Below are 13,049 nucleotides of genomic sequence, written 5' to 3'. Positions count from 1 at the left end.
TTTCCAACTGTAAGTGCATCCTGGACATTCACTTGCTTCCTCCTGGAGCAGGATCTCTTCTTTCCCTATACACACTGGCGTCTGAAGGAATCTGCAGAGAGGGTGTGGGAACAGTCTTTCAGTGGTGAACAACAGACCTAACCTGAAGATGGAACTGGCCCTTCCTGGCACAGGGCCACTCCATTGGTCATGGGAAAATATGCTTGATGTGAAACTTCACACATGTCAAAGATGACTGGACAAAAATGTGGCTTCTGTCAGAAAAAAAAGGAAAGAAATACAGAGTAGGGTTTGAGGGCAGGCCCATTTATCTTAAGAAACCTCTATACCTCCATAGCACAAATGTGGGGGGGGGGGGGGGGGGGGAGGTTGTGAGTCAGTGCACCATGTCCAGAATCAGCTTTATAAATCAATGTATTCAGAAACAAGATCTACAGGCTTACAGAGTGCCACAGGCAGTTCAGGCTGTTATACCAGAACACTACAGACCATGATGCTTGCAAACAGCAGAGATGGATTTCTCACAGTTCTGGAGACTAGAAGTCCAAGATAAGGTGCTGGTGCATTCTGCATCCCTGAAGGCTTTCAGTTCTCCAAGGCACCTTCTCCCTCAGTCCTCACACGCCAGAAGCAAAACAGTTCTCTGGAGTCTCTTCAGCAAGGGCATGAACCCATTCACAAAGGCTCTGCCCCAATGACCTGGACCTCTCCCAAATGCTACCAATACCATCACTTGGAGTTAGAAGTTCAATATAAATATCTTAGAGGAGGCAAACCATGCTAACTCTACTTAGGATGATTCACAGCTATGCAAGAAAAGCAGCACAAAAGTGAAAAGGGAGTCCTGGCCTTACTGAGAACCTACAATTACTATAAGGGCACAGGTGAGGTCCCTAGGGCTCAGGTGGTCTATGAGGTACCTCTGATGAAGCACAAGCCCCTGTTCCCACTTTCTCCATTGCTTATACAGAACGGCTGCACTTTCAACAGGGTTCTGTCAGAGTTGAAAACATGGTTGAGTTGAAAATGCATTCAATAACCAACTACCAAATACCAGAGCTGAGTCCAGCCTGCTTTAAACATGCTCAGACCCTCCCATTGCCTACAGCTGACAGAATCATCTAACGCAACCTTATTTTATAATAGAGGGCTCGTTATCTCATGTTCTGAATGTCTCAGGTCATCTGGGTGACCACACTCCCCAAGAAAATCCCAGATCGAACCATCAGTAAGTTGGGACTATCTGCAATTAAAATATATAATGGGCTGGCACCTGTGGCTCACGCCTGTAATCCTAGCTACTCAGGAGGCTGAGATCTGAGGATCATGGTTCAAAGCCAGCCCGGCCAGGAAAGTCTGTGAGACTCTTATCTCCGATAAACCACCAGAAAACCAGAAGTGGCACTGTGACTCAAGTGGTAGAGCGCTAACCTTGAGCTGAGGGACAGCGCCCAGGCCCAGAGTTCAAGCCCTATGACAAAAAAAAAAAAAAAAAAAAAGAAAGAAAGAAAGAAAAGAAGAAAAAAATGTATAAGGTAAATATCTAATTTGTAAGTTTAAACAAAATTCTAACTGGAATTAGCCAGTATACTGTGCCTCCAATGAAGATCATACAAAAGCCAACACTATAAGCAAGTCCAAGTACGCTATCACCACTAAGAGCACCCTCACCAGCCAATGGGCCTCCTATAGCTGGAGCAAAGTGAGATGGAGTCAGAGACATGGCAGTTGCTTGCTGGCCTTCACCTTTCCCCCGCCCCTCTGTGGAAAACACAGGGTCCTCACGTCACAAAGAAATGGGTTATCAAACTCATTTATTTTTCTGCTAGTGTTCAAACACAGACTTAACCTGTGACTTTTTTTTTCAAAATTTGGTCCACACTGAACAAAATCAAAAATTAAAATTAAAAATGTTAACACTTGTTAGACTGAAAGATCTTTGTGACCTGACCCAGTTTGAGATTCCGCCTTAGTATGTTCAGAGAATGCAGAGCAGGGAGAGAGCTTAGGCTTCCGGTGCAGGCCTTCTATTTGGTCTGAGGTGCACGAATTCAATTCTCACTGCTACTAGAGGCGAAGGCGGTGATAGAGACCAGGCTCAGGGTACAAGCCCATGATTCTGCTGCTACTACTAACCTCCTGCACGGGCATTTGTGTCTCTTTCAAGGAGGCTGTAGGGGAGAAAATCTCCACTTAGGTGTCACTCTGGAAAAACGTGTGGAAAATTTCTACTGCTGGAATGGTAATGGGGGTTAAATTGAGACCCCTAAAATGGAGCTGTTGAAATTCTAATACCTAACTCAGAAGTGATCTCATTTAGAAACATGATATTCACAGAGGTGATCAGTTATGATGAGTTCACTACAGTAGTCCCTAATTCACTATGACTGATCTTAAAACAAAGGGAAATTTGGAGAGAGACATGCATACAGAGAAAAGGCCATGTGAAAACAGGGCTCGAGTAATACAATACAAGCCAGGGGATGCAAGGGCTGCCAGGTGCTAGTCTGCACCTGGAATGTCTCTCAAGAGCCTGTGTGCTAATGGAGACGAGGCAAAGGATTCTCCTACAAGACTGAGAGGGAGCAGAATCCTGCTGATTGCTTAATTTTGGTATTCTAGCCTTCTGGATGCTGAGACCATATATTTCTAATGCTTTTAGCCGTCCAAGTCTAATATCAACTAATACAGATACTTCCCTTCAGTCCAGCCACTGCTAAGGGTTTCTCAGATGATTCTTTTTTGACTCAATGAGAATCATTTCCCTTAAATATAATCAGACATCTCTATGAAATTCTCACTCCAACTCAGTGTATCAAGGGAGAATGACATAAAATCACCTAATTCAGATGCTGCCACAATTCTATGAGATAGGTACTATTTTAAAGGAAGCAAAAACTCACACAGAAAATAAATGCACTAATGCCTTTATGTAACTATATGTGTACACAACACTTCCTCTTGTACTCTGCTAAAAACAAACAGACAAAAACAAAACTATTCTTGGGCCAGTCACTGAGGTCTCACACTTTTTTTTTTTTTTTTTTTTGGTCGGTCATGGGGCTTGAACTCTGGGCTTGGGCGCTGTCCATGCGCTCTTCAACTCAAGGCGAGTGCTCTACCACTTGAGCCACAGCGCCACTTCTGGTTTTCTAGTGATTTATTGGAGAGTCCCACGGACTTTCCTGCCTGTGGTGGCTTTGAACCATGATCCTCAGATCTCAGCTTCCTGAGTAGCTAGGATTGCAGGCATGAGCCACCGGCACCCAGCGGGTCTCACATATTTAATCCGAGTTATTCAGAAGACTGAGATCTGAGGATTGTGGTTTGAAGCCAGCCCAGGCAACAAAGTCCATGAGACTCTCATCTCCAGTTAACTAACTAAATAAATAAATAAATGCCAGAAGTGGAATTGTGGCTTAAGTGGAGAGCAGTAGCCTGAAAAAAATACAGGGACAGTGCCCAGGCCCTGAGTTCAAACCACAGGATACACGTATGTGTGCACACACACACACACACCAAGAAAAGAATGCAGTGATGGGAAGGGCTGGGAAGGGGAAACAAAGGAGGAGGTAACAATGCTTGATAAGAAATGTACTCATTACCTTGCCCATGTAATTGTAACCCCTCTGTACAGTATTTTCACAATAAAAAAAAAAAGAATGCAGTAAAGCCCTGAGTTCAAGACTCAGTACTGGCACAAAACTAAAGCAATTATTCTTGGACATTTCTGCAGGCCTGTGGTCATAGGGAACCTCTCACCCATTGCTGTAGTGTGAGATCTTTTTCATCTTTTTAACACCTAAACACCAGTGCCTGTTTTACTTGGGATAACTATCTTCTGAATAAGCCAGGACACAGGATCCAGCATAGGTTTATACAAGAGAGACAGCATCTGGAGTGATACTGCGGTGCCTTAACCACGTCCTGCACACCCTGAAGCTTTCCCACCTCAGAGCAGCTTCAGTTTCAGCCTTCCTGTGACATGTTTTGTGTAGTTAGCAGTGCAGGAGTGCACACAGGCTGGGTTACATCCAACCTACCTCTGTCACTCTTGCCTCCAAGGCTACAAAGCACACAGCCGTGAGCACTAAGTACTAAGTATGCTAAGTACACACAGTAGCACAGTTTCTATTGATCTGATATATAGGCTGGTATTGTGACACTTCGATTAGCAAACCTTAACTGAAGACCAACAGTTGTAGAGTCCTTTGTGGAAAGACCAAATTTCCAAGTGTAGGAGAAAATCCAATATTGACTAGTGTGCTTGGATGACGGTTAGAGGTGGGGTGAGGGTGTCACTGTCACCCGACTGCATAATGGGGGACTAGGATTCCACTATGACCCCCCCTCTTAGGATGGAAGAGTTCTTACTTTATAAACACGGGCTTGCATACTACTCAGGTAATGAATTCTTTCCTTGATTATAACTAGTAGTTGGGAGCTGCAGTGGCCAACCTGCCCCCTCTGGTGGAAACAGCATCTTCATCTTTGGTCTACTACTTTTCCCTCCCAATCTTGCCACATGATCTGAATGGGGATGTCGCCTTCTAGAAGAGTCTACCACTGTTATCATAAATGACTACTCCCAGAAGAAACATTCCACCCAAGCAGTACCCACCAGTCCTGAGCTCAAGTTCTTCCACAAGAATGGACACCTCTGCTGGAAAGTGGAACCACCTCAAAGCAGCTTCCAAGTCCCTCAGGCTGAGTCCCAGAAACCCTCCCATAGTCTATTTTTGTGCCAGTACTGGGGCTAGAACTCAGATCCTTGAGTTTTACTCATGGCTGGTGCTCTACCATTTGAGTTATGCCTCCAGTTTCAGCTTCTTGATGATTAACTGGAGATAAGAGTCTTGAGGATTTGTCTGTGCAGACTGGCTTTGAACCTCAATCCTCAGATCTCAATCTCCTGAGTAGCTAGGATTAACAGGTGTGAGCCACAAGCATGCACCATCCCACCCCACACACTCCCTGCCTGTTTTGTTTTTTTTTGGGGGGGGGGGGGGAGGTCTGAGACCAGGACTCAAACTCAGTATCTGCCACTTTTGCTCATTAGCTAGCACTCTACCAACTGAGCCACGCCTCCAGCGCCCCACCCCAGTTTTATACTTCATCTTCTGCTATTATGTGTATGGTCCCACATCCAAACTCGTGTTGAAATTTCATCCCCATTGTGAAGTGTTGGTTTGTTATGGTGGTTTTATTTTTTGTTTTGTTGGTACTGGAGATTGAACTCAGGGCCACTCATTTGAAGGCAAATGTTCTACCACTTCAGTCACAAATCCAGGCCTGTATACAGCATGAGGCAAGAGGTAAGGAGAGAGAATCAGGATTAAATGAAGTCATGATGGTAGGGTCTCCACTGGTAATTTTATAAGAGGAAGAGAGATGCAAATAAGGAAGTGCACTGTTCTACCACGTGATGCCCAATGCTACCTCAAGACTCTGAAGAGTTGTCACCAGCAACACTGCCCTTACTACATACAGGCCATCAACTTTGGCCTTCCAGAATTGTAGGGGGAATAATCTTCATCCTCTGAGTAAATAATCATCCAGTCTTTGTTCAGTTACAACAACATAGAAAGGACTAAAATGTCCCTTTTGTTAAATAAGTCAGTGCTTGTCATCTTTCTGTTACTGTAACAAATACCTGCCATAATCCTCTTATAAAGGGAGGAAGTTTACTTTAGCTCACAGTAGCCCAATATCCACTTTAAAGATGGCCCCAATGGCTGGGAAGGGATGTGAAGGATAAACAAAGGAGGAGGCTGCAATGCTTGGTAAGAAATGTACGCATTATCCTGCCCATCTAATTGTAACCCCTCTGTACAGTATGTTCAAAAATAAAATAAATTAAAAAAAAAAAAAAAAAGACGGCCCCAATGGCTAAGCTTTCTTTCATTAGGTCACATCTCCTAAAGGTTCTGTCACCTACCAATAGTACCAGGGTAGGGACTGGGGGCTAAGACTTTAACACAGGGCCTTCAGGGAAAAGTTGTTCACACTCTAGCAGATACAATTTGTCTCAAACTCCAAACACTCCTACTGTCCGGGGAGCATGAAGTATCACCTATTAGAGCTGCTGGCATTTGGTCTGCTACTCTTCACCACCCCAGTGCTAGTCACATGAAATATAATCTAGGAATAGTAGTTGAGAATCACTAAAAATCCTAATCTAAGATGGATGAGGGGCTGGGAAAGTGGCTCAGTGGTAGAGCGCTTGCCTTGCATGCATGAGGCCCTGGGTTCGATTCCTCAGCACCACATAAGCAGAAAAAGCCAGAAGTGGCGCTGTGGCTCAAGTGGTAGAACACTAGCCTTGAGCTGAAGAGCTGAGGGACAGCACCCAAACGAGAGCTCAGACCCACGACAAAACAAAAAAAAAAATGGATAAGAAGCTGTGTGCTGGTGGCTTACTTTGTAATCCTAGCTTCTTAAGAGGCTTAGATCTGAGGATCAAGGTTCTAAGCTAGCCCAGGCAGATAAGTCTGTGAGATTCATCTCCGACTCACCAGCAAAAAACCAGAAGTGAAGGTGTAGAGTGCTAGTTGTAGAGTGCTAGACTTGAGAAAAAAGAAAAAAAGCCAAGCGAGACCAACCCTGTAGTTCAAGTCCCAGTACCAACACACACACACACACACACAAAAAGTGGGTAACACCGTCTGTGGGAAATGTATCAGTGACATCACATAGGGCAGGATCCCAGGAAGACCCCACTATTGTCCCACAAACACATTCCCTCATGAGCACATTGCTTATACCAGAGAAGTGTCCCTGTGGCTTTCCCACACAGCAAACAATGTATCCTCACCAGTGTCTCTCTCCCCTATCACATAGTCTCTTAGAGGAAAACCCAACACTGATTCATTAAAGGTCTCTTTCGATAAAAATGAACAAAGCAATCTATAAGAAGTACAGCATTAAGTGCCATCTTTCCTAAAATCTGAGTGCCTGCTCTCACCTCACAGCGTCCTCACTCCAGATGTACAAAGACTCGCCAAGGCACCCCTGCAGACAGTGGCCGCACAGATGTGGGAAGCCACAGCCCCGTGAGACACATGTCTACCCTTCCCTCCCACTCACGTGGGGTATCCCCGCACGCCCTGGGCAGAGCACACGTCCGAGTCAGTGGTGCAGTCTACTTTTGCCACGTAGACCTTGGCATCCTCCATGCTGTTGTACTTGTCTCCCAGCTCATTCCATATTGGCTGCAGCCGCTGGCAATGTCCGCACCTGTAACAAAGAGAGGGAAGCAAACAGCCTGAGTGCCAGGTCCTGGGTGCCCGGCCCACCTGATCCACCAGGCAACAGGCTCTAGCCTTTCTTCTCTCAGCAGCACAATGGTCTCAGTCCTGCTCCTGTCTCCACCCCTCCAGAACGGCCACTTCAGCATTAAATCAGAACTTAGCAAGGCATTATTTTAGTTCCTTTTTGACCTCCATATCAAAACCCGTCTTCTTTTTCCTTTTACCTGGGCCTTTGTGGTGTTGGTATTTTCTAAAAAGGATAAATTGCCGGGCGCTGGTGACTCATGCCTGTAATACTACTTACTCAAAAACCTGAGGTCTGAAGATGGTGGTTTGAAGCCAGCCTGAGCAGGAAAGTTAATGAGACTCTTATCTCCAATTAATTACCAAAATATCTGGAAGTGGAGTTGTGGTTCAAGTGGTAGAGCATGAGCCTTGAGCAAAAAAGCTCAGGGACAGTGCCCAGGCCCTGAGTTCAAGCCCCAGGACCAGCACACACACACACACACACAAAAGAAAGTTTTGACTCTAGAGCTTGGTACACTCTCTCCTCTTGATGCTTTCTCCCTAAACCTCTTCAAGCTAATTTCTGTTTGCCCTTCAGGTTGAGTTTGGCTGTCCCTTATTCCAAGTCTGTCTTACTTTCCAGGCTGTTTGGTATCCATTCTCTTTCATCTTCTCCTGAGAATATCACCTGCTCTCCCTCTACAGCAGTAGCTTAGCACTTCTTATTGCCACTGTTCTTCTGGCTAATAAAGAGTAGTTTAAAAAAAAAAAAAAGGTGCTGGTGGCTCATGCCTGTAATCCTAGCTACTTAGGAGGCTGAGATCTGAGGTTCAAAGCCAGCCTGGGCAGGAAAGTCTGTGAGACTTTTATCTCCAGTTAACGACCAGAAAACCAGAAGTGGTGCTGTGGCTCAAGTGGTAGACCGCCAGCTTTGAGCTAAAGAGCTCAGGGACAGCACCCAGGCCCAGAGTTCAAGCCCCACAACTGATTTAAAAAAAAAAAAAAAAAGACTGTAGCCACTCAAGCTTCTAGGGTTGATATAATCAAATATCTATTTGTAATATTCACTGAGTGGATTTACACAGCTGATAGCTGGGCTATGTCCTGGCGCGACTCTTCACGTTCCAGGCCAGCAACACCACTCTCTCATCAACTGCACAGACCTCTGTAGTGTCATACTTCAGATCTGAATGAATGAGACAACACTGGAAACTTTATCCCACACTTCAAGTACAAACACATAGCATTATGGAACATGGGCATCTTGATTTCTCTAGTAAGTTGTTCATGCCTACAAAGTAAATACTTGGTGTGTGCTGCTTTTTAAGTGATTTCTGACAGATGACCTCCAAGATAGGCATCTAAAGAAGCACTGAAAAAAGTCTCCTTTAGCATTTTTCTGAGCAGCACTTTTGTCATTAGCTATGACAATTCCTGCTTTAAAAGAGCCTCAAAGAAATGGAGTGTAGCAGCTCACTCCCACGATCCTGGCTACTCAGGAGGTGAAGATAAGAGGACCACATTCAGAGGCCAGCCAAGGGAAAAAGTTAGTGAGACACGATCTCAATCAATAAGCTAAGTTTGGTGATGCACCATCTTCCCAGCTGTGAGCCAGGTATAGGAAGGAAAATCCCAGTCTGCAGCCAGCCTTAGGCAGTAACACAAGACTCTATTTGGAAAATAAAAACAAAAAAGGTGGAAGGAAGGGCTCCCATGGCAGAGCACCTGCCTAGCAGTGTGAGGCCCTAAATTCAAACTGCTGTAGCACCAAGGAAAAGTAAATTCCTCAAAAATCCTCTTTTCCAGAAAATGATTGGGAGAGACAACTCAGTGCTATTTCTTATTAGCCGAGAAGGTACACATAGACTTGAGCTTGGCAGTTTCTTAGCTCAATGAATTTAAAAAAAACAACAACACCAAAAAGCGAATTGCATTGATGAACTCAACAAGGTTTTTAAACAGGGAGAAGGAAAACTTTCAAAAGCCAAGTCCACAGAACCCTGAATCCCGCATGCAACAGGCAGCCTGAAATTTCTCTCAGTTGGCCTGGGTTCTGGCATGCTCCCCACAGCTCCAGCTCCTAACCACACAAGTATGACACTGCTGTGTAAAGAGTCAGATCTGTTATCTAGTCTACTCAAAGCTGGAGGAACACCTGGCGGTGAAGACATCCTGAGAGAGGCGCACAGCCACTGACAGCCACTGACAGAGCAGTAGCCTGCGGGATTTGCAAGTGCAGGTCTGCTGGTAGAGGAATTTGGTCAGGTAAGCTCATGTTAGAGCTTTTCAACTCTGCATCCTTGTCTAGTCCTTTCCACGAGACTCCGTTAGCTGTAGATCACACCTGTAATCCTACCAACTCAGGAAGCTGACAAGAGGTTTGCGGTTCGAAGACAAGCGGGGTAAGAAAGTTCATGGGACTCGTATCTCCAATAATTACCAAAAAAAAGCTGGAAGTAGAGCTGTGGGTCAAATGGTAGAGCACTAGCCTCGAGCACAAAAGCTCAGGGATAGTGTCCAAATCCTGAGTTCAAGCCCCAGAACCAACACACACACACACACACACACACACACACACACACACACACACACACACACACACACACACACACACACACACACACACACACACACACACACACACACACACGTGCGCGAATAGGATAAAGAGCTGGGGGTGGCTCACACTTGAAGTTTTAACTTAGGAGGCTGAGATCTAAGGATCACCAATTGAAGCCAGCTGGGGGGTAGAAGTGTGGATCAAGTAGTAGACTACCACCCATGAATGAAAATAACCTGAAAAGGCCAAGCCAGAGCTCAAGACCCCAAGTTCAAACTCCAGTACAGTAAGAAAAGAAAAAAGAAAGAAAGAAAGAGAGAGAGGGAGGAGAGGGGAGAGGGGGGAGGGGGAAGGGGGAAAGGGGAGGGGGAGGGGGAAGGAAGAAAGAGGGAGGAAGGAAGGAAAGAAGGAAGGAAGGAAGGAAGGAAAAGAATAAGTTCACTATGAGCCTACTATATTCCCAACTATTCAGGAGGCTGAAAAATCCGAGGATTACAGTTTAAAGCCAAACTGGGCAAGACAAATCTGTGAGACCCTGATCTCCAAACAACCAGCAAAATGCTGGTCTGTACGTATGGCTCAGGTGGTAGACTGCCAATCATACATGAAAAAAACCTGAAAAGGCCAAGGCCCTGAGTTCCAGCCCTGGTGCTGGCAAATACACAAAAAGAACAAGTTCACTGAACATTCAATGAAAACTGATCATCCTGGGCCATCAGCAAGCAGGTGAGCCATTCCCACTCCCAGTGGCAGTGCTGGACCACAAGTGCCACCCACTAGTTGGTCTGGCAGGCTCCGTACAGACAGCTGCAGTCAGAAGGTGGCCTGGGGCCAAGTGACAAAGCGACCTGGGCAGGAAAGTGCAGGAAAGTGCATGAGACGATTATCTTCAATTAACCACCAAAAAGCCAGAACTTGAGCTGTGACTCAAAAGTGCCAAAAGCTCAGAGACAGCACCCAGGGCCTGAGTTCAAACTCCAGTTCCTGCACCAAAACAACAATAACAACAACAACCCCTAAGTCAGTACAACATAACACTTACTAACTACATTACTATCTACATGTTAATGTTTCTTTAAAGAGAAAGAAAGAAAGAAAGAAAGAAAGAAAGAAAGAAAGAAAGAAAGAAAGAAAGAAAGAAAGAAAGAAAGAGGAAGGAGGGCTGGAAGTAGAGGAAGCTAGCCCAGGCAAAACCTTGAGGACCATTCTGAAAAACACTAAAAGCACTAAAAGGGGACTAAGGGCATGGTTCCAGTGGTAGAGCACCTGCCTAATAAGCCCCATCACTGCAAAGAAAGAAGTTGGGGGGGGGGGGGTGGTTATTGTGTTGAACTCAGGGCCTTGAGCTTGTTAATTGTTAAGCAAGAGTTCTTCTACTTGAGCCAGGCCTCAAGCTAAAAGTAAAGGATCCAATGGGATTGTTACTCTCAGAGTAACTATTACCATTGAATGATTGGATTATGCGCCAAAATTATTTTGTGCACCACAAGAACTTTAAAGAATTCAAGTCAGCTAGTCTTGGGAACTTGAAACAATGCATTCTATACATACATTTTTAGTTAATACATAATAGTTCTGAGCTAGACTGGCCCCCAACGTTTATTACTCCTCCCCCCCCCCCCAAAAAAAATGAGCTGATAATACTGTAAACAGACTGACTACGGGGTTGAGAGAAAAAACTTTCTCCCACTTCAAAAGTTACAACTTCTGAATAAGCCATTTTCTTAGGCAACAATTCCCACATCTCTTTCCCCAATAAACCTCTCCTCATTGAAGGACGCCAGACAATCTCCCACAAGTGCTTGTGCCCTACCCTTAGGGCTTTCTCCTCTGGTTCCTGAGAACCTAGCATCCTCCGGGCACCTAGGCCCCAAGCGAGGTATGCTGTGTGTCACAGGTAATTCCTGGAGTCCAGCTCCCTTGGACTGGTCTCCAAGCCCCAACCAGAGAACCTCAGAGCGTGAGCCGTGCCTTTGCACCAGGCCCTTTGCAGATGCTCATCTGGCGGGCTGACAGCCTTTACTTGTGGGCTCTGAAGGCACAACTCCTCTCTCTCCACACCAAGCTGTATGGGCCCCCAGAATCCGTCCCATTTCCAGCTTCTAAGGAACCCCAGTGTGAACGACCCCTATCCCCCACGGGGCGCGCAGCAAGTGGGAAATTAGGCCTCGGCGAGTTCAATCATGCTTCCATTCTGCCCAAAGTGATTCTCCGGGCTCGGGGTCGGGCTCGTGGCCAGCAGGAAGGGCCCCCGGGGCCCGCTGCGCCCGGCCTGCCCTGCCCAGGAAGTTTGGGGCGCAGGGCAGCAGACCATCAGGCTTCCAAGAGAGCACCCCACTTTGCCCTCCGGTGAGTGCGGGCGGGGGAGGGGCAGCGCGGGGGCGGGGCGGCCGGTCTCCAGCCGGGCCCCGCGGGGAACGCGCCTCCGCCTCCCGCACCGCCCCGGCGCGGCCGAGCGCCACGTCAGCCCCGAGCGCCGGACTCGGGGAGCCCACGCCCCCTGCCCCGCGCCCGCGGCGCTCCCGCCACCCGGCGGCCCCCAGCCCGGAACTGCGATCCTAGGGATCCCAGGCCCCCGCCGGAACCCGCGCGGCGGCCGCGATGGCCGCCTCCGGCCCGCGCCCGCGGAGCCCGCGTTACCAGGGCGCGAAGAACATGATGAAGTGCGCGGCGCTCTGGATCCCGTGCGCGAACATGTCGGCCGTGTACAGGTGCTTGGCGTGCGGGTCCTGTGCGTCCCCGCCGCCGGCCGCGGGGCCACCGTCCCCCGCCGGCTCCTGGGCCTGCGCGCCATAGCGCCCGCCGCCGCCGCCATGGCCCAGCAGCAGCAGCAGCGCCGCCAGGGCCGGCAGCCGAGCCAGCAGCGGGAGGAGGCGTCCGGGGAGCGGGGGCATCGCGGCGGGGCTGGGCGCGCTCTCGCCGCGGACGCCGGTCCTTTCACAGGCGCCGCCTCCGGCCGCTCGCCCCGCCCCTCCCGTAGAGGCCACGCCTCCTTGTGGCCACGCCCCGTACGCGCGCCCAATCCTGGCCGGGGGGCGGAGTCTGCGCGCTCCCGGAGCTTCTAGCAGGGAGGGTGGGAAAGGAGCGTCGGGGCCTGGCCCGTAGGGCGGCCCACCTCCCCAGACGCGGGCTCCCCTGTTGCCTTCTCCCCCTCCACCCTCCGACACACACGCACACCCGTGCGCCCGAACGCAGGCCGCCCGGGAAGCCACAACCCCTGTTCATCTGGGTCC

At 48.1% G+C, this 13,049-nt stretch overlaps 1 protein-coding gene across 1 annotated transcript in view; it reads right to left on the bottom strand.

Annotated features, from left to right (window-relative positions):
• The window catches only part of Txndc5 (thioredoxin domain containing 5), a 29,347-nt gene extending 16,622 nt beyond the window's left edge, over nt 1–12,725 (bottom strand). Inside the window, exons 1-2 of the mRNA XM_042687137.1 lie at nt 12,457–12,725; nt 7,087–7,236 (exon numbers count right to left, since the gene is read on the bottom strand). Of these exons, the coding sequence (XP_042543071.1) occupies nt 7,087–7,236; nt 12,457–12,710 (404 nt within the window). The 5' untranslated portion in view covers nt 12,711–12,725. The remainder of the gene's footprint in view (nt 1–7,086; nt 7,237–12,456) is intronic.
• Between the last annotated feature and the right edge of the window lie 324 nt (nt 12,726–13,049).

Source organism: Dipodomys spectabilis, unplaced genomic scaffold (assembly GCF_019054845.1).
Source record: "Dipodomys spectabilis isolate Male_0828 unplaced genomic scaffold, ASM1905484v1 ptg000104l, whole genome shotgun sequence".
NCBI classification, from domain to species: domain Eukaryota; kingdom Metazoa; phylum Chordata; class Mammalia; order Rodentia; family Heteromyidae; genus Dipodomys; species Dipodomys spectabilis.
Note: the sequence above shows the minus strand (reverse complement) of the source record. Positions and strands in the feature narration are given on the sequence as shown.